Genomic DNA, 27,001 nt, shown 5'->3' with positions numbered 1-27,001 from the left:
GACTATAGTTACAGTAATATGTCATGAGTACTTCAACACATTTTGGACATTTGAATTATATTTACAGTTTATGCTATGAAAATAATACAAATTGGGAAGTTGGGCACCAATTGTTGTCGCTATTAGGATGGGGTTGGAGGCCCTAGATTACTGTACTGCGAGAGACCTGCTTGCCACAACACATGCAGGGAATGAAAATGTGGACTTTATATAATAGATTTTGAGGAAGTTATAAAGTGAAGTAATCCAACCCTGGCCTGATTAATTCATAGATTGATGGAAATCTGTTTCCTTTTATTTATATCTATTCCCTCACATACTGGACTCTGCTCAAATGGACACTACATTGCTTAATGCCTCTTTTTCCTTCCAACGTGTGTATAGTCATTCCCAAAAGCAATATATATATATATAATTCGATAATTCGATGTGGAAGCCATTAGGTATGTATTTAAATATTCCACAGTCATGATTTGGCAGTGCAGTATTGATCCCAATGCGCTCCCAGTGAGGGCGAGAGCAAGTCTCGTGTTCATCGCGCGCGTGGCCGTTGCAGGAGTCGTGAGCGCGCACGCAGGAGCGTCCCTGCAGCAGATGAGAGCAGAGCTGGGCAGCGCGTGCCTCGGAGCCGCGAGGAGAGAGAGAGAAGTACGTTCACGGAACCAGCGAAGATGGACGGAGTGGGATCATTCGGAGCGGGCCGCGCCGGGTCCACTATCGACCCAATTAGCTTCGCCAAACAGCCACAGACCATCCTCAGAGCCTTGTCGTGGGTGAGTGACGTTCGTTTTTAATTTCAAATGATTAGTTACGCTACTGCTGTTTGCGCGCGTGGGTTCTCTCTGTTATCGTGTGGCGTGAGCATTACTGCGTGAGCCTCGTGATGGGGTCCTTCCACACATTTCAACGATAAAAAATAACACGAATTATAAATATTGTATCTGTGTTAGAAATGGGTGATAAATGTTTTGTTCATGGCTGTGTTAATGCAGAGGATGAAACCAAGGCCCAGCGTCGAGCGTTTGTCTTATTACAGATGTTTGCGAGACCAAAACGCAACCTATAACCGCCTTTCTGTTTTTTAATCCATTAAACATGCCTTATTGTGCTACGTTAAATTGAGCCAAAACATCCAGATTCACGTTAAGCCTTGTATTTAGAACCTTGAAACGATCATACGGAGCCGTATTTATCATGCAAATCCATATGCTTCAGCAAAATTAGCTGCCGATTTGCCTTAACGTCGTCTGTCATCCCACCTGTGATTGGTCCGTGAACGTCGCTGCGCACGCACGCACACACGTCAGCCCACGAACTCGCGTCGTGGCCTGACGTTTGAAAGGAAGCGTCACTTCAGGGTGACACGCGGAAGGTCTTCTCCCTCGGCACGACTGATGTGGGAATGTCTGGGATATAACGGCGTGAAATGGGTGTGAATAGTCAACGGGAGCAGAGGGCTGTTTAGTTCAGACGGCATTGATCAAATGTTCCAGATCTAATCAGAACTGGTTTTATGGCCAAGGGAGTACAATGTGCGCTAAATAGAAACTACCCATCTATCTATCTATCTACAATTCCAAGTGAATGAAGGAGATTCATCATGTGTCTATCTGTCATTCTTTCATTCATCCAGCCATCTAGTCGACCTTCTAGCCACCTCAGTTGTTTTTTTTCACATTATTAAAATACACCATACATCCATATGAATAAAGTTGTATTCCATCCATCCATCCATCCATCCATCATAATGCAGGCATTAATTCGCGAACCCCCGTTTATTATATTACACCATATGGGAAGCCCTTTGTTTACGCTCCGGCAGTTGTGAAATGCGCTATATAAATAAAGTTGTATTGTATCTCACATTCCTGACTCTTTGCACGCTGTACCTGTAAGTCCTTTAAATGGAGTATTCCCAGGAACCCAGATATAGTAACCCGAACTAATCCTTGTAGTCACAAAACACTCACAACCAGGTTTCTGTTTCACCAGAACGTAGCAGTCAGAATAAATGTGTGTCATTATTTTATGTAATCAGGAATATTAAAACAATTTTACCCTGATATTCACGTGATTTTTGCAGGTGCATTGCTTTTTTTACAAAGTCACTCGAACCACCTGTGTATCTAAGCAGATTAGAAGCACACACGTGATTGTGGCTCCGACATTCTCCCTTTGTGTGTCCTTCCACCATCATATGACCCACACCCCCATCGTGGGTGTGTGTGTGTGAGTGTGTGTGTGCGCGTCACATGGCCCTGTTCTGCCATCCGCTGTTACTCAACTGACTAGCATGTGCATGGACAAGAAGAATAAAGACGGACTTCTAAAGGCGATTTGATGATAATCATAAGGAGAAAGCAGATTAACGTTATAGCCTTTGCGATCTTAGCACTTGTATCGCTCATGCTTTTCAAACATACAAACGTACACACACAAATGCCTCGGGACTGCTTGATTCTGGAAAGGAAGCGAAGCATCAAACTCTGCGGTTAGTCGTAACACAAAGGATGGAAATTAGGTTCATGCCTTTGGTCTGAGCGAGCGCAAAGAGACGATCGCTGACAGCACTGCCGAGTGTGCTTATTAAAAAGCGAGACGTGTCAATTAAAACTAATCAACAAATTATTTCTGTCTGTTTTATGAAGGAGACACGGAGACGAATTAAGATCAGATTAAATGGTTTGTAAATTACAGAGACGGCCGTAGAAGTATGTGACGGGTAAAATAGGCTTTGCTGCAAGCTAAATTGTGAAAGTGCTCACTTCTTTCTACACAAGAAATGGAACGTTACAACCTGTCGTTTTGCAAATGCAGACCAAGTCAGCCTCTTGTATGTTTCTCAAGTTGAAAGTCAAGTTCTTGTCTGCCAATATGTTGCCATTTTTAGACAGACAGACAACATCACGTGACAAACACGTTGTTGTGTAAGTCTGCATGAATAACAGATTTTTGCCATGTATCACATCAATTTGTCACTTTGAAAACTTCTGAGTGGGCGGGACTACAGAAACTGTTTCTGTTGATTGTGTCTCAAAGCAATTGATGAAATGACTTGACTGTAGAGGCAACGTTGATTTAGTCTATGAGCCACTCGTCAAAAAATATCACAACATAAAAACCTAGAAACATATTTTTTAAAGACAGAATTTTGATACCTGTCTTGTCCAGTTGTGCTTTATGATCTGTCCAGTATGTGAAAAAAAAAGTCTTTCAAGCCTTGAGTAGATAGTTTTACTTTTTCTGCAACTGTCCCATCTACTTTTTCTCCCCCCTGTTTTGAAGATCTTCTCGCTGGTGGTGTTCGCCTCCATCGTGAACGAGGGCTACGTGAACATAGGCAGCGAGCGTCTCTACTGCGTCTTCAACAAGAATGCGGATGCCTGCAACTACGGTGTGTTCGTGGGTCTGGTGGGCCTGCTGGCTTGCTCCTTCTTCCTGCTGCTCGACTACAAATTCTCTTCCATCAGCTCCGTCAAAGACCGCAAGAAGGCCGTCATGCTTGAGATCGGCTTTTCAGGTGAGGACGTGGACGGGTTTACCCTCTGGGACAAGACTGTCAACACCTGTGCTTCTCAATCATTTTTTGTTAAGCCACAGGGAGAAGAAAATATTTTGTACCCCACACAACTCACCTCCGTGACTATAAATTCTATCATTTGTGTATAAATTGTTGTACGTACAGATCTGTAGGGAAGATAATACTCCTTGTGCCCTGTGACAATGAGAGCAGCACTGCCACCCAATGGAGTGGATGTGCAATTACACTTTATTCTAGTACGACAAAAAAAAATAATTCCCTGGTTTCACAGTCCTTGGGATCGCATTTGAGAAGAACTTATTTAATCCCAACAATCTATCCTCTTCGTTTCATAGCGTGTACATGGAAAATCAAGACAAATTCATCCTCAAGATAACCCTGACATCATTTTTACAGTCCTCTACTTGGACCGAGAAGACTTGTTACAGCCAACTTGGACTGGGAAAACACACATTTTCTAGCAGCTCTTTGCGTGTACTGTACATGTCCAAAATAGCTTGGGCTTCCCCCCTTCAGAAGCACACAAAGCTGTCCCACTTCCTTGTTTCTGATCAATGAACTGTCACAAAAGGAGATAATCGAAAGCTTTTAGGTTTCACTGAAGAAACGTCAGCCGATGAAGCCTCACAACTGTGTGTTTCTCTCATTACAAAGCAGCTGCGTCTCTGTTTCTGACAGGTTTCTGGGCCTTCATGTACTTTGTAAGTTTCTGCTTCCTGGCCAACCAGTGGTCTCGAACAACGAGCGCTGAACTGCCCCTCAACCAGGGCGCTGACGCAGCTCGGGCTGCAATCGCCTTCTCTTTCTTCTCCATCATCACTTGGGTAAGAAATAGAAATGATATTTAATGCAGTGATTTCCAACCACTGTCCTGCAAGCATATTAAAGTGATGCCTTGAGATACAAGTGCTCGTTTTGGCTCTGTGGCGGCAGTGAATTCGACTCACTTCACAATAAACAGCAATTTGGCAAATATTGAACAAACTAACAATGTTGCCTTAACAGGGGATTAAATCCCCAATTTTCTTTTGCAATACATTATGTGTGCCACCACTAATCAATTAATGCTATTCTTGTTAATATTGTGTTCATGAAATACGAATTATAGAGAACAATTCAGCAATATCACCCTTTCCCGGCGACTGAAATTAACATTGCGATGTGAGCAAAACCGGAAAACGGGTCATCAGACTCCCCGTGTATGCTGTAGGTTGATGACATGATAGTTTGATTAACTACTAATCAAGTTTAGGTTCAGAGAAGCATTGCGTATTTGAACACAAATGCTGGAACAACACACAATATAAGAATATTCACCGGTATATATTCCCTATCTTCTACAAAAAAATGACGAATGGAATGGATTAATGGCTTGTATTTCCATTAATTTCAATTGGCAAAGACAATTTGAGAATGTTATTATGAGTCACGAGAGTGGTCACGGAATTAATTAAACTTGTATCTCAAAGCACCACTGTTGTGTGTATGTAAAAAAATATATATATATATTCATAGAAAATGTTTTATCTGCCTTTTGACAAAACAGCAACTGCTGCTCGGTCCGTGGCACTTTTAGATTTGTGCTGAGATTTTGAAATTCACTTTGAACTTAATTTTCCAAAACAACATTTTTATTCCCACCCAGTCTTTTTCACATTACTGTTAGCTACGCCTTCATAAAAAGATACGGTCATCCTTTTTTAATATTATCACAAAATACTGTGAATAATTTTTCATTTCATTACAATGAATTAAACATTGAATCAGCTTTTTTCCCCCTCAGATTGGCTGGTAGAAATCTCATATAGCATCAGAGTGAGGAATCCATGTCAATTAAAGTTTAAGTTACCAAATATGGCCTTTAAAGGAAAAGAGGATCATTAGTGGCTGCAAAGAAAAGCAAAACATCACGGATTTCAAACTGCCACTTTCAGCACTACCTACAATGCAAATAAAAAAAAAAAAAACACTTGACAATGTAAATACTCAGAGGGCCGGATTAAAGTGACAAGTGGGATAGCCTCCAGCTCACCGTCAATCCTACGGGGACGGGCGATTTAGAAAATAATTGGAGGAATGGCGAAAGTGTTGCTTGTTCCCTCCTCGTAAGTGTGTCCATCCAATTGTGCTTGACAGGCTGGTCTTACAGTGCGTGCGGTGCAGAAGTACCTGCTGGGCACAGACATGACCCTGTTCACCTCAGAGCACTTGGACGGCGCAGCTCCCACCCAGCCGTTACCCTCCAACTCGCCAGGGGGAGGGGGCACCACCGAGACCACAGACACCTACCAGAACCCTCCGTTTACAGAGAACAACGCAGCGCCCACATACCAGGTTCCCATTTACTAGCGTTGAGAGAGAAAAAGATGAGGCGAGTGGAAGTAAAATACGATTGCTCTACGTCATTGTGGGCTGAATTTGCAATGTAGGTACAAAAAAAAACAACAAAAAAAAATCTGCTGCCTTGATTCCTCCTCTTGTTGTTTCTGTGAACATTCCAGCTTTATCTGCACTTTTCTAGACTCTCTTTCATGCAGATTAGGATACGAATAATTTCCAAAAGAAAGAAGATAACAAGAGGAGGAATCATTGAAGATGAGGCCATTTTGCAGTAACACGAAATAGGATATCAACTAGTAAGCAGTATGACAAAAAGCACCTTCACTTGAAATATAAACTATCCCCTCTCATGCCAAACTGTTCTGAGGAATGTTTTTATTTATTTCATTTCAATTTGTTTTCTTCTCCTCTTGCTGCAGTTAAACAGTGACAATGTGTATTGAATCTGCATGTTTCCAAATGTAGAGATAGAAACTGAAGTGCCATACTGTACTGACAGTGACTTAACTGAAGTAGATTTACACAGGCTGAACATCATTATCACAACGACAATGTTTTTGTGACTAAGTGCAATATCTCACATTCTCATGCAGATTGCTGTGTTCTATACTGTACTGTGGTGTAAGTAGACTACTTGGCGGTCAATATAGAAAGTGAAAGCACATCCTGGTCAAATATGACTGTGACATTTTGAAAAACATGAAGTGACCTATAATCTGTACAAATGGAAAAAAAATGTATGTTTCATTCAAATGTTATCTTTTGGATCTGAACATTCATTTTTGGCTTACATATATTATATGCAGCGTTTATAAAAAATCTACACAATGCCACGTTTTTGTGGAATTAAAAAAAATCATTTCAAAATTTTCCACCATTAATGTGACTTTTAACCTGTACAAGAAAATCTCTCTGTGTGATTGTTGGATTCAGAAAAAAAAACATAAATCCTTCAGGCTTCTCCTCGAAAGAAAAAAAAAACAAAAAGTCCAAAAAAGCCTGCTCCTGCTAGATTACCTGGCATCCATACTGGGGTGTGTAAACTTTTTATATCCACTGGAAAGCAATTTATTTCAGTAGCTCAATTCAAAAAGCAAATGTAATGTTTTTTTTTTTTTAAACATGTCCTGATTTCAATTTTTATAATATTGCCAATTAGAGCTTATAAAAACTAAAAATTCAAATTTAAATTATTTTTAATATAGAAATTCATTAATACTTGATTGACCTTACGAAAAGTATGATCTCTGTATAATGAGTTTCAAATTCAAATTTAATGACATGCAAGAGCCTGGCCTACCTTTATATAGTGTCTGTAACTAAAACATATTTTCAATTGTAAAGCACTGGTTGTACGTCACATTAACTTTTTCAAAAAGTTCATTTGTATCATGACGGGTGTGTTCGCTTTCTATATAGCCATCTTCAACCAATCGTAGGCTCTGCCTCAAATGACACACTCTATTCAGCTTTGAATTGTACAACCAAACCTCAGGCAAATTTGACTTGTAGAATATTGAATCCAATTCAAGATTGAATGAATATTTATTATTGTCATGCACGAAACGGTGAAAAGCAACATATTCCTCCCTGATAGAGGTGGACTCCACCCAAATGTACGTTTCTGAAATTCTGTACCAGGGAATGTAGGTGGTGTGTCATTTGAGATGGCGTTCTAGGTTGAATCTTGTCTCAAGTGAGTAGGGAGAATCTTTTGTACGTCAGGTGTGTTTCTGTTTACTTTTTAGAAGCTGCCAAACTGCCCTATGTTCTTCTGAATCTTTTCTTCTTTTTGAACACATTACTGCTGTCTGTTTACGGGGACTCGCAAGTGAGGTCAGGGAGATGATGTCGTGTGGTCACATGCCAAACTATAAGTCTCCTTTGGGGTTCTGTTGCCATGGTGACAGGGAGAGTGGAGGGTCTCTAAGGTGTAACCGTGACAGTCGTGTGTATGCTTGAATGTGTGAATGCGTTAACAATATTGCGTTAAACGTATTTTCAAGAACAAGTTTTAGGACTGAGGAAGGACATTGCTACACTAATTAATAGAAATGTTCTACCAAATCTAAGTTTTATTCCTCTCCTAGCGCATATGACTTGCCTGTGCTGAATTTGCTCCTGTGCAACAGCGCCCTCTGCTGAACAGAGTTGGTACAAATGTAAAAGAACAAATAGGGCGAAAAGTAACCATGATAGGAAAATGCATGACATTATTGTATGAAACTAACACTGTAAAGTCAGATTCAACAGCCACGAATGCAGATGACACCATCCCCTATTGTTTCACTCATTTTACTAATAAATTATAATCTTTATGATGCATATGAATGCGCTCCATCCCCCCCCCCCCCCAAAAAAAAAAAAATGCATGACGCTGCTGTGTAAGCTTAGGCCTAAAACCGTCCCTCAGTGTTTCATTTCCTGTAAAGCTCTGTAACAAAAATTGGCCTTAAGAGTCTTAGTGGCACAGCCTGCTGACTCCTTATTCGATTTCAACGTCACTGATGTCATAATCACATCACTTGAGTCCCAATGAAAGCAAACAATTGGGAGTTAAAATAATAAGTGGGGTCAAAGATGCTCAAGAGGGCAGTTAGAGAGAGCGAGAGAGCGAGCGAGAGAGAGAGAATCAATGACCTTCATTCACTAAATTGCATTGTATCCTACTTCCAGGATGGATTCCGATCAGATTTTTACATATGATTCTGCAAGTGGGAAGTTTATTTATTTAAATATTACGTAAAATGCACTTGCATTAATTCCCGTCATTGATTACAAGTCAATGATGCAACACTGAATGCTTCTGGTGTATTTTAGGTCTATCTCCAAATCTATTTCATTGTGGATATGGCAAACGTACAGATGGTGGTTCATGTTGAAACTGTGTCGCAAATATAACTGCCAACTAAATGCTGTTGTATGTTTTTACTGTATTTCCTCAAATAATCGCCTCTAATAAAATCTCCCCAATTTATATTGAGCCAAGGCAACAATCCAAACTCACGTCACACCACCAAAGAATAATGTCACAAAAACTATTCAAGACCCCGTAAAGTGAATTCAGAGAGTGACTGAAAAAGACTGACAACTATGTAGCACTGAATTGTGGAGTTTTTAGGTGTGGTGCTTAGTGCTCACATCTGAAGTTTTCCAGCACAATTTTGACACGCAGTTAGCTAGCTCGCTATTCCATCATGCCGAAAGTACATATTTCCTTCAGATAGTCCAGTCGTGTGGCTGCTTTCGAGCGCCTCGTTGTCAGCTGTGAGTGCACGTGTCAACCAGAGAAAGGGGAGAAAGACATTTTTTTTTATGTTGAATATATTTTTTTTTTGGTAGCGACAAAAAGCCCCGCATTGACCCAACAACCTTAAGCAGAAATGTTTTCATGGCTCAAACGTGTTCCTGTGTCGCCATACAAGACAAAGGCGGAACCATTTTTTCTCGGACGTAGTTGTGATGTTTGATTGACACTTGACAGTTGAGCAGGCATATTCACAGTGTTTGAGAGCAGGGAGAAATGCTTGATTATTTACAATTTTGACGTTTTAAGTTTATGTATATTATTTAGACAGTTTATCGGTTAACCGACATTCTACTCCTTAGTGTGTCAAATTTACAAAACATGTTTATTTCACTTTACAGGGATTTTGATTGTTTTTCCAAAAGATATGCATGAATTTGGTGTGACCCTCATGAGGATAAGCGGTACAGACTAGGCAGTGGGTGGATAAATGTTCAAATAGATGCCACACTCATTTGCAAGATAAAGAAAAAAATTCCCAGAGGCCACTATTTGCGTAAATACAGTAAATTGATCTCCTAACTTTTCAAAGGGCCACTGATGAAACGTACGCTGAGGTATGGCTCGTGAATTTATCCAACTGTGTTAGTCTTTGCAAGTTCATTTAATGCTCACATAGGGAGAAAATTTTCAAGCCAATGTCAAAGCTGTAGAGCAATGTAAAGTGTGGCTGAGTGTGACTGATGGTCGGGTCAGGTATGTATTGTTCTCTTTTTCCGTCAGTCAGTGTGGTAGACAAAAAAAAAAGAACTAAGTCCAACATTTTCTGTGTTTTGTGCTCTGGCCCATGTACACTGCTCTAGTGTTGGTTGATTGTACAATTCAGTGTTATTTAAGAAAATGAAACATGTTTGTGATGACGTCCAGGGTCTGGTTTGTCCTGTTCTCCTTTTAAAGAAAAACATATCTATATATATCTACATGACAAATGATTATGAGCTAAAATGCACTCTTGTTCAGAAATACTTTCAGCACTCCTAAATGGGCCATGGACACAAAAATTTGAGTCTGTGATCATGCTGTAGTTTCGTTGGACTGAGATATAATAAAAGTGATATGTAGTAACGCTGGTGCTGTTAATTGTGAGGGTTCCAATATAATTCTTTGCATGGATGTTACAATTTCTCCTCCGTCAAATTGATGATGGAAAACAAAAGCCCATAAACTAACAAATGAGTTTTAATTATAACGTGCTGCTTTTATGATACGCCTTGAGTTTTTTTTTTTTCCTTCTTGTTTTGACCGTGTTTTGACTTCTGTGTAACAAAAAAAGAGGAAAAAGAAAACGCTGTGTACAGACAAGTGTCACTATTTCCTGAATGTCTCTGGACTCAAGTCTGAGCATCACTCCCAATAAAAAAAAAGACAAGAAAAGACATGTTTTTGGACTGCCCATTTCTTTTTGTGAGTGAAATTAAGTTAGTGCATAAATGGTAGAAGCATATATTGACCAGCCATAACACTGAAGTATGGTGATAACCATTACAAGATATAAATCTCCTGCACTGTTGGGAATAAATTAATACAATTTAAAGAGCAAATATTAGAATTAAGGTGGAAGAAAAGCACACAGGCACAAACATCTGACAGAAAGGGCTTTATTGGAGCCAGACAGAAAATAGAAAGAGCAGCAGCAGCTGTATGAGCTGAAGACAAACAAGTGGTTTGTCATGAAGTCATTCGGTTTGATGCACAGCACTGCTAGCTGAAGGTCCTGAGAAGATGAACACAAACAAGCCCACCGGCACAAACGTGCTCAGAGGACAATGTCTGCAACAGTCCCAAGTGCCACTCAAGTGTTGAAGTACGCATTTACTTTCAAACTAGGAGGCTGAAATAAAAATGTGCGACTGTTAACCTCTGTGAGGTATATTAAACCAACTTATTCAAAACTAACTTTATAATTTAAACAAAAAATAAGCAAGGAAAAAACACTTGAGTCTCAGTCTGTTTAAATACTACAAATCTGGTCCAAACTGGCCATTTCATTTTTAGAGTAAGTTAAAGGAAGCGTTTGCAATTGAAAAAAAAAAAAAGCAATCAAACAACACTTGTTAAATCATTATGACTTAACAGTCGTACTTAATAAATTGGATCTGTACAAAATAAAAAGCCATCATTGGCCCCATCTTGTGTTTGAAGAAAACTAACTAACCAGGGACAGAAGGTGTTACTCATGTCAATCAGAAGTCACACACAGCTGGAACACCCACACAGCCTCAAAAAAGAAAGAGAAAAAAAAACAACCCTCAAACTGCACTCTCACTCCGAAATAAGGTGCTTTTCCAGGCTAACAGGTCAACCTGAGGTGGTTGAAGCCTTATAGACTCAAACCTTCTGTGTCTGGTTGGTTGTTTTTCCTCTGGCGCGGTGGTCGCTTCAAATTAGAGGGGCAAGATGGAGCCAGAGATGGACGATTTATGATGTACAACTGTCAATTCATTCACAAATATGAAAAGTATTTTTTTTTCCAAAATTGCAATCTTCCCTTTAAGTATCTGAAAAGAAATGAATATTTTTTTTAATTAGTTCTTAATTCTGCATACAGTCACAACTCAACAGAGCTCAACAGCTACACTGACAATGCCCTAAATAATTTAAATTAGAACTGCCTTTATTTTTTTAGGGGGTGTTTATTTATTATCCCGACTGGATACTGAAATATGATCAACTGTCATGTTAACAAAAAGGGCAAAAAGTGTAATTGTTTGCGAGGGGAGTGGCTTTTCAGGAGCAATGGATTCTTCAAGTTGCACATCAGGTACGTCGTCCTCCCTATTCCAATAACCCAACAGCTGCGGATGCACACTGCCATCGACCAATTTGGAACGCAACTTGAGACGACATTTTGCTTGTTACACGTTTGAATGTAATGTTCATCAGGAGCCATGTTGTCACCCTTTTGAGCAGTCAGCCAGCGCCGCCGTCTTCCATGTTGGCAGCTGTTTACGAGAGTCATCAACAGAGTACTTCATGTCGCCGCGGGGCTAGCTGATAATTCGGCTAATGGACTGCAAGGAAGGGAACTCATCGTTCTCCCGCATGTGCAGCGTCTTGTGAGAGTTGAAATCCTTAGGGGCTAGCACCTGTCTGCACGTGGGGCACACCTGGCAGTCCAGCTCGGCGGCGGCGTTAGCGTTAGCCTGCGTGCTAAGCATCTGCCATGCGTTTTTCTTGTTCTTGCTTTTCCTTCCTCCTCCGCTTCCTCCCGTTCCCGACTGTTTCTCCAAAGCTTTGCAGTCTCCGTGCGCCGTCAGGAGTTCCTGTTGCTTGACAGTGTCCGGCAGCAGCACGAGCAGCTCGTTGAAGATGCGGTTGAAGTCGTCACCCAGCAAGTCCTTGCAGCTGCGGTGATAATGGGCTGCGGGTAGAACACCCTGGAGACAAATGTGGAGCGGCACGGTTAAAGCAAACTCAAAGTCAAATGGATGAAATAATTTAAATTGCAGTGGAGCTGGAGCTTGTCACAATCTATTAGGAAAAACTGCTGCTTTACAAGCGAAAAGAACGTGCGAGAGCCGGAGCCCGGAGGGGTTCATTTTCATTTAAAATCAGAATCAAAACGGTAAAACCAGAAATCAGAATTTTGTAGTGCGAGAGAGTTGAGAGTTTATAGCTAATGACAAAAAAAAAAACTTAACTTTAATGATGACTTTTGAACATTATAAACAGTTCAACAATAAGAGTTTCCCGCTATTGAGAGTAACAAAAATAATCAAATGTGTATTCACATGTACCTACTGCACTTGTACTTTCCTGGAAATTTTAATGTACAAAATGTATATATATATATATTCATGCATTTTAAGTACCTGTCTGAATTGTGCCGAATAGTTCTTGAACTGATTGAACTTGGACTCATCATCATGGAGGTACTTCCTAATGGACTGGATGAGCTCCAGGTTCCTTTGATGGAAGTCCTCTGGCACCAGGTAATCACTGTTCGATGTTTTAGGAAGGCTGTCGGAAGGATATAAAGCACAAGCTGCAAGTTACCTACAGATAAAGATGTGATGATGCCAAAAATGTGTGGGGGAGAGGGTGGCCTTACAGGTTTACTGGCAAAGGAGGGGTCTCCACCACATTACTGTTGAGGGGGATCCCAGTGAATCCTGGAGGGGGCTTAGTGGCCAAGAGGCCAAGGCCAGGTGGAGGTGGGGGCATTGAGGAGGATGGAGCAGGAGCTGATGACTTTGTTGGGAAGGAGGTCTTGAAGCCTGCGTGACAATGTAAATATAGTGTTACTATCAGCAACAAGGATGAATTTGTATAGATTTTAGCTGCTCTAAATATTTAACTCATTTACTGCCATTGACGGCTAAAGACGTCAAAGATCCATTTTTTTTTTACTCGGCTGGTAGTGAATGAGTTCTTAATGATAGATAGAGGTACCTTGGCAGGGTCTGTATATTCATGATATAATACGTTAAGTTTAAATGATTTAATTTTGTGTACCGTATTTTCACAACCATAAAGCGCACCATATTAAAAGGCGCTGATTACTACGGGTGCTATATCTGTAACACGTACATAAGGAGCAACGTATTATTGGGTCAGGCATGGGAAAACATACGCTCGTGTAAAACATACGACAGCATAAATGTATGTTAAAACGTACGCTCGCATACACGCTAGCATATGTTTTTAAAAAGGCAGAGGGAGAAAAACTGAGTTTGCGTGTACTTCACGAAGTATTTCCTCTCGTCATTGTCAGAGTCAGTCTCATTGCGGTGCGGCTCCTCAGAAATGATGCCGGCTAGGGCTTTTGCAAAACAACAGAGACGTCGGCCTAAGCATCCACAAATTGTGGCGTAACTCACTCGGCACTGCCGTCCAGTCTTTGTCAAGCCGTGTTTGCCATCTTTAACCAATCCCTCGCACGCCGCTCGCAACTTCACTTAGAACGCCCTGATTATACCGAAGATGGCAAGCATATTTGCTGCACTATACAGTATACCGTTACCTGTTTGGGGTGAACCATTCCCCCTTTAACATTCACCTGCTATCCTCAGTCAAGTCCAATTTTCGTATAAGTAGCTTGTCGCCTGGAAATACTCCTCGTCAGTCAGGCGAAGCGCTCATCAAAGTCACACATTTCCAGACTTTGGAACTCTGTGTACACGAAAGGTGCGCCGCATTGTAAAGGTGCACCGTTACACTTAGAAGAAAATTGAATACTTTTAAGTGCACCTTATGGTTGTGAAAGTAGTGGGTTTACTTTTTTTTTGCAGGACACACATTTTTTGGGTGGGCGGTAGTATAAAATCTAAATATAAAACATGTGACGTAAATACAAACAAATGTATACCAGGTGGTGGCTTCTTAGTCTTGAGGGCCGGGAAGTCTTCCTCTTGTTCAACAAGTGCATCCGTGTTGGGTTGTGGTGGTGTCGTGACTATCTCCTTACTAATGGCTGCTTTCTCATTGAAGCCATTAACCAATCGGCTCGGTACCGTCGCCGCCACAGCACTGGAGGCCTTGGTCCTTGATTTTTCAGGAACATTCTCCTTTTGAGCTGTCGTTTCCACCGAAAGTGTCTTTGTAGGGGCTGGCGACCCAGATGCTGTGGAGTTAGAAGGAGAAGTCGTGTTCTTGTGCTTTTTCTTTTTGCTGGCTTTAGTGGTAGGCTGGTCAGTGCTATGGGTAGGTGCCGGTGGGCTATTGGTCGTGGCTAAATGTTTGCTGTCACTTCCTTTAACTGTAAGCAGAGACGATATGTCGAGCATGGTGGGCACCGAGCGGAATTCTTGCTGGGTCATTCCGCCACTCTCGTCGTCGGAGGAGGGAGGCGTGTGCATGGGAGCGAATTTTAAGTTCTCCCCGACTTTCTTTTTTCTCCTAGACGATGAGGAGCTTGAGGATGTCAGGAGTTGGGGGCCGGCAGGTACTGAGGAAAGTGGAGGGGGAGGCTTGCAAGAAGGAGGGGGCTGAGCCTTGGGCTGGGGAGTGGCAGTGTGAGTGGACCATGCAGAGTTCTTGCCCATTCCAGATTTGAGGGGTCGGATTTTGGACACAAGAGCAGGAAAATCCTCCTCTTGAAACGAAGAAGACTTCTTGGGCTGGGAAGGATAAGATGGTGTCATGGGGGCTGCGACATTAACTACTGACAAGCTCGGGAAGTCATCTTCCTTAAGAGTCCTGGGAGCTGAGGGAACCACCGCTGAAGAGGATTTCACACTGTGCACACACCACCAAAACATTTGAACCCATTTCAATTTATGGGGGTGAAGTTTGTGCTGTGTTGCGTTAAATTACATGGCAGGTGGTGCAGCAGCTCCCAATGCTGGAAAGTCATCTTCCTCCGCCATTGGATTTGAACTCCTCATTGTCTTTACTGCAAAAAGGTTACAACAAAAGAATTACAACTGCTGTCTCATCTCTCTGCTTGTTCATGTACCATTTCAAAGGACAAATGAAAACACTTTCAAAATACAGTTACATTCAGCATTATCACAACTTCCGAGTTAATCTGAATAATAACGATAAAAATAATCAAGCGTTGCTGCAACACAGTGTAAAGCAGATTAAATTGTTCACCTGGAGGTTTGCTTGTTGGTTTGATCGGCCCAGTCCTGGGACTCGGCTCTTCTGATTCTGTTCTCTCACTCTTCTCCTCCCTATGATATTTGGAAGCGTTCCTCTCAAGCGCGGCCATTCGATCGTCTTGTCTGTGAATTGCCATCGATGCTCGCATAGCAGCTGCCACATCTCTGTCCTCTTCCTCACTGCAATTGAGAATGTGACAAAACAACCCCATGAATGACTGGAATTCACTCTAGGTCGCTTATGCATGCGTTTCACCACATCACAATGAGACAATCCAATCTTCCGAACACACCGCCCAGTTAAGACTCACCGAGAGTAACGCCAGCTTTTCTGTCCCGCTTGAAGTCTTGACCTTCCCCCACGTTGGTGACGACCTTCCTCATAATCCTCCCCTGTCATCATACCTGATGGAAAAAACACTCCCATTTGACGTCACATACTACCGATAGATCCGTTGTGTCGCAAAAATGCACAGTGAAACCTTCATTTCTCCTCTGTTGTCTTGGAGCCAAGTTGAACTGCAGGTCGATGTGGCGGTTTTGGCGGGCCTCAGCGCGGCTCTTGCTGTGCGCCGAAGCCTTGTGCGCCTTGTAGTCTATCTCGGTGCGGAATGCATGAGTGAACTGCTCTGTGGCACATAGGCCCTCCTCACACAGATAGTGACGTTCTCTGAAGTGCTCACTCAAGTACTGGTAATCACTGTTAACAACGACATCGTTTAACACGACCATTTGCAGGAATTTCGTCAGGAAACAAGTAATTACAAATGTGCACACTTCATGGCCAGGTGGCCTTTGTGCTGTCACACCTGTAATATTCTTGAGAACCGTCAGCATCACAGAAGTGGCAGAAGTAGTGGTCCTTTCTCAGGTGTTTGAGCAGCTCGTCGTTGTCGAGGTAGCGGTCGTCGCAGAATTTACAGAGCGGGTGTCCTCTGTGACTGGTGTCATCTGGGTCTCCGTGCGCTCGATGCCGGGCGAGTTCTTTGCGGTTGTACCACTTCCGCTCATGGGAAAAGATCTGGGGCGGGAGGAGTTTAGAGTTGATTCATGCATGGGGATTTGATGTTTTTGGGCAACTCGTGTTGTCCTTGGGGCAAACTAGAACCTACTGGTACAATTTTTTAAGGACAATGCATGTCCTTCGTAACACACCCCTCCCTCGTCCTCCACACAGAGAAGCAGAAAAAAAAGTTAATTGGAGACAATTAACTTAAAAAGAGGTGGCTCGTTTACGCAACTCTAAATACCGTCTGCCAATTAAGTCTCGCTATTGCACAATAATCAAATTGTAAAACGCACCCTAAACTATTCATTTTGTTTGTTTCTGTTTATATGTGAGTCCAGTGTTTTAAAACAGAACCTCCTCACAATCAGCTAGCAAGGGTGACAAATCACGCTACCTTCAGATGTTTTGTGCAGAGCTTGCAACAGAAGAGCTCATGCTGCTTCCTCATGTGCTGCTCCAGCTCCACAAACTTCGAGAAGACCTTTGCTTCAGCACAACAAGGACATTGTGACAACAGCAGGTGCCTGAGCAAACACAGAGACCAACAAACCACCACTTAAACTGATGTCTGATGGAAAAAAATGTCTCGTACCACTTCACTTAAAAAGCAAGGAAGCTGCATAGGCAGTAAACCATCGTTTACACGATCTAAAAGAACAAAACTGACCTGTACTGAGTATAGATTTTCTCATCACCAAAATAGATGTCATTCTTCTTGTCACAGGGGAAATGCTGATGTGGCAGGGAAGAGAAAGTCTCTGCAGACTTCACAAACACCACCTGAGAACAACAACACTGAGGTAAGTACATTCAACATGATGGGAAATTTTTATGGACACGGACAGATTGAGGTTTTAAAAGATGTCCCTGAAAATGACACTCCACTGCAGACCTTGTGTAGCAAGCACCTTTATGAGGGCACCCTCATTCAAATTTAGATGGACTAAAGAGCCGCTTTTTATGCAACGCTACGTGTACATGTAATATGCAGTGTTGCATTCAATGTAAAGAGAAATATTACACCAGAATTGATAACGAGCGTTATAGTGAAGAATGTGGGGATGGTCGTTTTGGTACAGTATTGTTCAGCTGGGGGTTCAAAGTCCGTGCAGGGGAGCGTTGTGACAGGTAGATTATCCATTAACACACATAAACCAGCCAGGTATGTTTGGTTAGAAAGCCAGCACTACTTATGCATACAATAAAGATACACAAGCAGTGATTGAGCCCTTATTGTTAGTCGTTCTGTCAGAAAAGGAGCTAGTTTGGCTGGTGGTGTCGCCTTTAACACATCACAAGTGGATAGCTAGCAGGCTAACATCATAAATGATTTGTGACTGTCTACGTAATTTGTGTATTCGTCCGCCATGAAATTAAATATTTATGAGGTGTCGTTATTTTGTCATTATATTTAAACAGAGGTTTTCAAATATTAACTCCTACGCTCTCGCGGCCTAGCTAGCAATGCCAAACGGGATCCTCGGACTTCAGTAGTGTCAAATCCGCACCTTGTCGAGCTCCTCCCGGCAGACGGCGCAGTACTTCTGCTCGCATAGCACCCTCATTTTGGTGGAGCAGCGATAACACACCGGGTGGTCGCATTTCCCGAAGGCGAAGATGTTGATATCTTGGCAACACAAAACGCAGTGCTTTTCCATTTCCTTGGGGTTTGTGGAATCCATGACCGAGTAAAAATGAGGTGGAAAATTGCCCAATGGGTCCAGCCGCTGACACTGCCGTGCTTACGTAATTGTGAAAGTCTAATGACGTGCCACGTAACGATTTACTTCTGATCTGTATGTCATGTGGATGAAGAGTTTCCCGTTCACAGTAGTGGTGCTGAGCGCTATCTTTTTCATGTGAATCTGCGCACGATATTCCACGTGGGAGACTACAAGCGGAGAGCGCCTTCATCCGGGTTTGAGTAATCTGCTTTTATACAACTGGTCAAACAAATATGACGTAAGAGTTAGGAATTCAATGATTCATTTTATCCAATTAAATTACGGAGAAAACAAAATGGCAGACATTAAAAATTAACCAGTTATTTTGGAAATATTTTAAATATATTATTGAGTTGTAAAATAAATTTAGAGTACAAAATACATATTTAGCCACCATAATAACAAGTGGTGTGACAGGTTCTCCTCAAAATGACACTTCTCTATAACATTCCCTCATATTTATTTATTCAACTGCAGATGGGAGGTGAAGTATTTATTTTAATAACGTTCAATATTTCTTATATATTTTCTCCAAGTAAATATACAATCCTCCCTTGAATAATGGCCTGTCAGTTTAATTTATTATTTTTAAAAACATGCAGTATTCGGTATGGATTAAATCCACACAGTATGGTGGCTCATGCAGAGAAATGTTTCTCTTTTAGTTACCTTATTTGGTTTCATGAGGTATGTAAGAGAGAAACAGCTCTCAGTGTGAGATAATGTAAGTCTACATTGATGCAAACTACAACCATAATAATAAACATTGTGAAATCAATAAAAATATATATCATAATTGAGGGCAGCACAGTAGATTAGTAGTCTGCAGGTCTGACTCAGATTAGGTTCTCTGTACTCAGGCTTCCTCACACATTCTAAAAACATGTATAGTAGTTTCATGGAACATTCAAAATTGTCCATAGGTTTGAATGCGAGTGTGAATAGTCGTAAGGACAGAAGAATAATTGTAGGTGGGGTCTTTTCTATTTCAGAAAATATGCGACAAGGACATCATTGATTATCGTCTATATTCATTCATAGAAAATAAGTAATTCCCATTAACTGTAAAATAAAATCATTGGTAGGGTACTTATATTGATTACTAGTTGCAAATTAATTAGGAGATTTTAGTGAACGTAACTTCTGATCATGTAATTTATGACAGGGTGGTTACAATCGTCTATCAGTGCACAAGTGCTGTGTCAGTGAGCCGGCGTGCAAGGCTGAGAAGCTATCGAGCGTGTTTGTGGTGGCTGCTCAATCCCATGATTCTGAAGGTGCAGCTGGCAATCTTCTCATAGAGAAGGAACATGAGGGCCGCAGTCAGCACCGTTTGCAACAACTTGGCCTCCAGGCCTTTAAACAGACCCAACATGCCAAATTTCCTATGGAAGGGAAAACAATAGAACATTGATTAAAAAAAAAAAAAGAAAATATCTACTGTAAAGCAAGATGACTGCATATGTGTGCATGATTATACAAGACAAACATAGCCTGGTTGTAATCATTTTATTGTGTTGTTTAAAAAATGCACACTTTATATATTTTTGGGATTAAGTCAGTCAGTTGTGCACCCACCTCACTCTGTTGACAAGCAGACACTTGACTGTCATTAGACTGGACAGCAGCGATGACTTGCTCGTTGATTTGTTGAACTGACCAAACTGTGGAAATAAAAAAAATAAATTAATTAAATAAACAGGAATTTTTCACCAGCAAAAACAAGTCACTTTAACCTATGATTTTAATACTTTAAATGACGAGTTTCTGAGTTTCTTTCTGCATACAATTTGAATTGCTGCAAATTGCAGAAGCTGGATCAGATCAAGATTAGGCTCCATTTTCAAATTCAAACTTCATTCAAATGAAAAGTTCAAAAGTAACTTAATATGATATGTATTCACTTGTCTTTGGCTTTTATGCCCTCTGTTTTGCTCTGTTAGTGAGGCCAAACCTAACTGAAAACATGTACCTGCATTCACATGTGAAAAAATAGGGAGAGAAGCAGAACACCTACCCTGAGAATTGACTGTATAGTCTGCAGCGGGTAAGTCACGGTGGTGGCAACAGCTTTGGCCACTGCACCAATCATGAAAACTTCAAAAGATGCAAGCTGAGGGGAAGCAGAAAAAAATTGAATTAACCCACAGTATATGTGATGGGTTCATTCTGAAAGCAGCCACAACCCCAATGACAAGAGGGTGTGCAGACTTGTGCAACCTTATTATCCCAGTTGTTTTTACTCCACTGCCCTAGTCCCAAAAAGCAATTGGAATTGAACAGCAAAGTTTTAAAATTATCTATCTTGGTCTCGTTTTTTTTATCTTCTACCATATAACCGTTAGCATTTGAGGAGTAGTATAAAGACTTTTTATATCCGCTGCATGCTGTAAATACTTACCTGACTAATGCGTGGAGTTGATTATGTGGATGTGGATTTGCATTGATCTTAAACACTTCTCTCTTTTATTTCTTATGCGTAGTTTGGGCTTTGATCATATAAGCTGTGACTGAGCCGCTAGACTAAAAGGGATTTCCACACTCAACACTAGTTTTGATCAGACGCACTCTCAACATTCCCTTAGACTTCTGCTTAATCCTCAGAAGAATCATGTGAGCGGAATTTGCAAGGCTCATTTGGTGCATCCTCCCAAAAAAAGTCTACTTGTGCGTTCACTTCTTTCTTGGTAATGCTTTTATGCAGCACTTGTAATTGGAACAATCATAGTCAGAAGCAGAAATTTGTTGCATGTGAAATCATTTTTCAAAAGTGGTGAGGCGGGACCTTGTTCCTTGTCGCTCACCTCCCTGGGAACTCCTTTTCTCAGCTGCCTCTTCAGACCTTCATAAATCATAAACTGTATGGCAGGATTGAGAACCAGCAGTAGGGAGGGAAAGGTGCCGTTCCACAGTGCCCCAACGCCCTCGTCACGGATGATCTGCATGAATGCATCTACCAAAACAGTGAAAATCAATTGCAACCGGAGGATAAAGAATAAATAGCAATACATGACAAGATCAGATTTAGTTTACCCCGAATACCACGGTAGTTAGTGGGTTGAATATCTGTGTTGTGAAACTTGGATCCCTGAAGCTTCAGTCGCGTGTTGACGACCCACAGTGGGGTGGTTACGAGTACGTTTACAACGCCTGGAGGAGACAAAGAAGAATTTAAATGCATTCCCTCATTAGAATATTATTGCATTTTTTTCAGTTCCTAATTCTTGTCAAGTCAAATGAAATGTTAAGCAGCTGTTGCTATGGAATGCTGCACATCGTATACAGCATGATTTTCTCTTTAAACTCCACCAAGAAGTTCAGCTTTACAGGTGTCTGAGGGTAAGAATTTGAAGTGTGGCATTTACATTGTAAAGTGTAATTGACGACAGAGGTATTAAGTTGTGCAATAAGTGTCTTAAAAAACAATTTGATCTGATTACAAAACAAAGCCTGTTACCTGCAGCTATCCCAACCAGCAAGTCCGTGCGAGGTGCTGACGGATGTCCCTTCAGCCAGCTCACCTTCAGGCTGTGGAAGCAGTAGAAGTAGACAAAATTGGAGCAGCAAAGGCTGCAGATGACAGGGAACCAACCCCTGTATGGAGCTAGTCTGTGGAAGAGGCACAAAACACAAACACAATTGTCATAGGATATTTGAACATTGAGAATTGCTTATGGCAAAGACCAAGTCGGTTCATAACTTCATGAGAGATCATTAAGATGCTGGAACATATGTATACTCATTGGCCATAACATTAGCGTTTTTAGTAAGAGTTTGAAGATTAGTAAGAGTTTGTGCAATATTATGCAGTTGCACTTGAGAGACACACGCTATTGAAAATGTATGGATGTATGGTTATAATTTCATGGAGTCACTCACAATCCTTCCTCCCTGATTATTTCAGCTAGAATGGCTGGAGTTGACGAGGCCCTCCTCTTCTCGTCCACTTAAACACACACAAACGTACAAATCACCATCTAAAGATTAAACAGCATTCAATATATGCACCAGACATTGGTCCAATTTAGACTTTCCTACCTTGAAGCCTCAGTCTGGCAGTATCCAGAGGGAAGAATACTGTCATGGCTGTCACACTCCCCTAAAACAAGTTGAAAGACAAGTGTGTATGTGTGAAGCATCGCATCGCTCCGTGTGAAAGGATTCTTAAACCTGACAAATTTTAAAACCTATACAATGAACGCCATTCAATAAATGTAGAACTTCTATGAGTAAGCAAAGATGTCGGTTGCATAAAAGACATTGTCAGTAGTGAAATTAATTTGCGTAACGTTTCAATTGATCACTTCTAAGTGTAAACTACACTTTTATGTGTAGGGGGTATGAATATATATATGACTAATACGACAACGGTAATACAGCAATTATCCACAATTCTAGAAATATTGAAGGACGTAAGCTAACTTACCATTGCTCCCGACACAGCATGCACCAGACCCCCATACGACAAAACCTCAAAACTCATACTGACCGATTTATCAGCTAATTTCACCACAGTAGAAAGAAAGAAGGAAAAAAACGTTGGTAAACGAGTCAGTCAAATTTTAAATTAGGAAAAAAAAGCCAGTGTTGACATTTCTGCAGCGTACAGAGCAGATGCTTCCTATGGCTTGCAATGACTGTCTAGTACAGAGGTATTATGGGTAATGTAGTGCCAAGTGACTGGAAGAACTCGCCAGAAAAAAACTATTGAAAAATTCGGTTTATTTTCACAATAAAATGACTATTTACAGTGTAGTTGACTTTTATTGTATATTTAAAATTATGTCATGTTATTTGTATGTACAACAAACTCAATCCATTCATATTATATGCATATGGCAGATATATGTGTGCAAAGCTGTAACTTCACTGTTATCATCATGCTAAAATGTTTGCATAACCTTACGTCTTGTTTAATTTTGAAGGGATTTTGATGGGATTGAGACAATACATACTTAACATGGTTTCACAAATGAACATCTGGAATAAATAAAATTAATACCCAAGAATAATTAACAACACTTTGAGGCTCCAGCCCATTCTCTGAGCCACTCCTCACACATCTTCACCTGCTCCTCACCCTCCTCTTTCCTGCTTTTCTTTGCCCTCTCCTCTTCCTTTTGTCTTACTCGGTCTCTCTGCATCTCCTTCATTTGTCTCTGCTCTTCCATGCTGCGCTCTAGCAGGGCATCCACGGTGGCTTTCAGGGGTCGTAACGAGCGCTGCGGGAGCCACTTTGGATCCACCGAGGGCAGAAACGGGTCTCCCGCACACACAAGCATGGGTTCAGGGTTTAGGGGGATGTGGAGGAGGTGGGCATGAAGCATCATGCGGAAGGGGCTGTCGTCAGCTCCTGAGCTGTAGGTGTAGTCCCCGACAATGGGGTGGCCTATTGCACTGCAGTGGACCCTTAACTGGTGGGTTCGGCCTGGGGCACACGTACATACAATTTATAATGCATGTGCTTTATTAAGTTCATTACTTGTCATCAGGCTAACAAGGAGCTTTGCATTTTACCTGTAAACGGCTGCAGCAGCACCTTACTGACAGGTTCACCATCATACAAGCCGTACTCCAACACTGTCACTGCAGTCTGGCATGGTTTAGAATTCTCACAACCTGATAAGAGACACACAAGGGAATATTTTAAGAAAAAAATCTATAGACAAAAATGCAGAAAGTAGTGACATCTAGTGGACGAGATACAGTGTCAGCAGGAAAATTTGTTTCCTCCCCTCAGCGTTACCATTATTTTTACTTGTCTCCACAACCAATTAAAGTGTGTGGTATTTTGTACTGTTTAAATAACTACTATTCCACTGAAAGGTTTATATTCTTGTGTTGCAAAAGTCCACACTGCCGTGGTAAAAAAACAAAAATCCAAAGTGTGGGACTAATAAAGGCTTATTCAGCTCCATTTCATGTTATTTTAGTACTGTAAAGGAACAATATCAAATAGTAGTAGGTAGACAAACTCGTTTTGTTATTATCTGCTACATTTATGCATCTTACAAGCATACCGTCTGTTCCTGCAATACACATCATGTGTGTTTTTCCCTCTGAAGTGTTCTTTCCAATTGGAAAATCAAGAGTTAGTATCTCTTCTTTCACCAATCCACGGACCTGTAACCAAACAAAAAATACATACTGACATCCATTCATCAAAATCGAAGTGTGCTTTACTATATACATACAAGAGCAAGGTAGGCCTTGGTGACAGTGCGCTCCTTGAAACAGCGATAAGCCTGGCCAGCTGCGGCCTTATTAAATGCCACACATAAGGCGCCGCTGGTTGAGAAATCCAACTGGTGACAGAGCCTGCAATAAAGAGAGGGGGAGGATAATATCCATTATCAACCATTCATTGCTACAACAAGGCTCCTTTTACATTCGTAATAATTGACCTGAATCCATAGTAGGTGTTGGGGTCTGCCAGATGAGGGAAGCAGTGGCGAAGTTGGGCCTGCACTGTGTTTTTTTCATACCACATCTTGCTATCAATGCGGATGTCCCAGTGCTTGTCCACCACGATGTAATCATCACTTTGAAAGAGAATACGCAGCTTCTCCAAGCTGGCCGGCTCCATTGGGCGTCACAAAACACACCTTACAAAACATTTTTTTTTTTTAGAATCAATTTATTTATTCATGCAAACTTGACACATTCCCCGCTCGTGGCTTATTCTTCTTGTCTTGTGTAGTGAATATGTACAGACAGTAGATAAAATATATGGGATTTTTGCTGTTGTGCGTGTGATGCAACCTTTTAATTTTCTGGTTAATAATTCAATCGTGCACAATAAATTTATTCGTATTCTATTTTATAAGAATAAGTGCAATGTAGGCGAGCATGACTGCTACACAGTTGAAAGTTGATAGAATCCATTTCAAACAAGATCAGTTTGTGGGCATCTGATTTCTGAAAATCCTAGATTTAATAAATCCCTAAATAATGCCATTAACGAGACTCGCATTTCCCTTGCTACTGTGTCAAAGTGTCGACAATGAAAAATGTTTAAAAATAAATACTGTACTTTAAAAACATACCCGGCAAATAGAAATAATACGGCAACACAATTACATGAATTGTATGCCGAAATGAATTGGTAGCGAGTATGAGCTAACACCATGTGTCAAACTAACACCGAATAGATAAAACACCACGCGATTGGTAATCCTGGACAAATACTGAAGTAAATACTATTTTTCACACATACCAAACTTGATATCTTCATTTCATGTTAATGCGGTGATGGTGAAAGCGATTGCGCTTCCGCTTGTGGCTCTAATGCTAACGTGACCAATGAGAGAGAGCGCCATCTATCGTACTGGCGACTAAATGCAGGAAAGGACATGATAAATTGTGAGATGATAATACAAAAACCAAAAACAAATTATGCCTTCAAAAAACAAACAAACACTTTACAAAGATAACAACGCCCAGTTTTAGTTGAAGCTGCCAATTCATTTTTATTATTTATTATTTTACCAAAATATGCACTGTTGGGGTTTTGCAAATCATACTAAGAAAAACAGTATAATTATGTACTTTGTCAGTGTAATGCACTTTTCTTTTGCAAGTACTTTCAGTAATGATTAGAATACCTGCATCACAGTTCTGAGGCTCTAGGTGTGAATCTCAGCGTGAGATTCCAGTGTGAAGTTTGCGAATGCACATTCCAAATGCATGCTTGTCGGGTTCATTGATTACTCCAAATTGCACAATAATTTCTACATGTGCCATATGATTGTTTTGTTTTACCCCATGTAAATTGGAATAGACTGCAGTTCACATATGGCCCTCGTAAGGACAAGTACTAAAGAGAATTGAAAATAGCAGGTAATTATGACTTCAGCGAGGGTAAAAAAATCAAGACTTTATCTTGAACCACACAGGTGAATATGAAACATTCACTTGTTTCAAGGGCATTTCGTTCATTCAATGTATTTAATCTGTCTGTGTGGGGTCAGTAAATAGTGTGCCTTGTCAGGCACCAATTGATTACTACATCCGTAATCCCTCTCCTCAAACTGACCTCTGACAGCGGTCAACAGTTTGGATGAAACTCCTGATGCGGCACCAGTAGCGTAAGTTTTTTTATTTCAAACTCTTCAACCATAAAACAAATTATTATAGTAGCTAAAATGCTTACACAGGCTGCCGTCCTTGTTCCATTGTGATCTAATGTCAATGTTACCATTTTTAAGAACACATTGTTCGGAATCTTCCGGAAGATAATCTCCTCATGCCACATGATGGTGCCGATCAAGAATTATTTCACAATTGGTCTTTCATAATCCAAGGTCTATTGTCTACTCGGAAATGTTGCATAACACCTCAGAGGAAATTAATGCAATTGGCTGGATGGTAACCTGGGCTCACACACGTGCGCACTGACATAATGGTGCACGTGATACGAGAGGCAAACCTTTTAGTGAGATGTCACTGACACAGAGAGGAGATTTTTACTGATGCTCAAGATGATCCCTGTTAAATACGTTTTCACATTTTTCCACGGATTCCAACTTGCGGAGA

At 41.0% G+C, this 27,001-nt stretch overlaps 4 protein-coding genes across 5 annotated transcripts; 1 reads left to right on the top strand and 3 right to left on the bottom strand.

The window, feature by feature from the left end:
* The first annotated feature begins 564 nt into the window (after positions 1–564).
* Positions 565–8,233, top strand: syngr3a (synaptogyrin 3a). Its single transcript, XM_088317417.1, has 4 exons — positions 565–773; positions 3,286–3,520; positions 4,220–4,365; positions 5,678–8,233. Exons 1-4 carry the CDS (start codon positions 672–674, stop codon positions 5,888–5,890), a joined length of 696 nt encoding a protein of 231 aa, XP_088173543.1. The 5' UTR covers positions 565–671; the 3' UTR covers positions 5,891–8,233.
* Positions 8,234–10,770: 2,537 nt separating this feature from the next.
* Positions 10,771–18,666, bottom strand: znf598 (zinc finger protein 598). The gene is made up of 12 exons (XM_088317773.1): positions 18,251–18,666; positions 17,410–17,522; positions 17,137–17,266; positions 16,543–16,754; positions 16,216–16,433; positions 16,045–16,138; positions 15,726–15,913; positions 15,444–15,522; positions 14,497–15,365; positions 13,240–13,405; positions 13,001–13,148; positions 10,771–12,565 (listed from the first exon to the last, which is right to left on the bottom strand). Exons 1-12 carry the CDS (start codon positions 18,422–18,424, stop codon positions 12,176–12,178), a joined length of 2,781 nt encoding a protein of 926 aa, XP_088173899.1. The 5' UTR covers positions 18,425–18,666; the 3' UTR covers positions 10,771–12,175.
* A 248-nt stretch (positions 18,667–18,914) lies between these two features.
* On the bottom strand, positions 18,915–23,113 carry slc25a17 (solute carrier family 25 member 17). Of its 2 annotated transcripts, XM_088317923.1 has the most exons (10): positions 22,893–23,113; positions 22,505–22,565; positions 22,346–22,412; positions 21,924–22,075; positions 21,500–21,616; positions 21,271–21,419; positions 20,484–20,579; positions 20,045–20,130; positions 19,684–19,851; positions 18,915–19,478 (listed from the first exon to the last, which is right to left on the bottom strand). In XM_088317923.1, exons 1-9 carry the CDS (start codon positions 22,947–22,949, stop codon positions 19,698–19,700), a joined length of 939 nt encoding a protein of 312 aa, XP_088174049.1. In that variant the 5' UTR covers positions 22,950–23,113; the 3' UTR covers positions 18,915–19,478; positions 19,684–19,697. The 2 variants fall into 2 exon arrangements, with proteins under 2 accessions (XP_088174049.1, XP_088174048.1); XM_088317922.1 differs by having other exon boundaries at positions 18,915–19,851.
* Positions 23,114–23,168: 55 nt separating this feature from the next.
* On the bottom strand, positions 23,169–25,787 carry rpusd1 (RNA pseudouridine synthase domain containing 1). Its single transcript, XM_088317924.1, has 6 exons — positions 25,683–25,787; positions 24,871–25,071; positions 24,661–24,784; positions 24,487–24,589; positions 23,984–24,085; positions 23,169–23,894 (listed from the first exon to the last, which is right to left on the bottom strand). Exons 2-6 carry the CDS (start codon positions 25,050–25,052, stop codon positions 23,479–23,481), a joined length of 927 nt encoding a protein of 308 aa, XP_088174050.1. The 5' UTR covers positions 25,053–25,071; positions 25,683–25,787; the 3' UTR covers positions 23,169–23,478.
* Positions 25,788–27,001: the final 1,214 nt, after the last annotated feature.

Source organism: Idiotropiscis lumnitzeri, chromosome 15, assembly GCF_059441095.1.
Source record: "Idiotropiscis lumnitzeri isolate Australia: NSW breed Sydney's pygmy pipehorse chromosome 15, RoL_Ilum_1.0, whole genome shotgun sequence".
NCBI classification, from domain to species: Eukaryota; Metazoa; Chordata; class Actinopteri; order Syngnathiformes; family Syngnathidae; genus Idiotropiscis; species Idiotropiscis lumnitzeri.
This window is presented reverse-complemented; position numbering and strand designations above follow the sequence as displayed.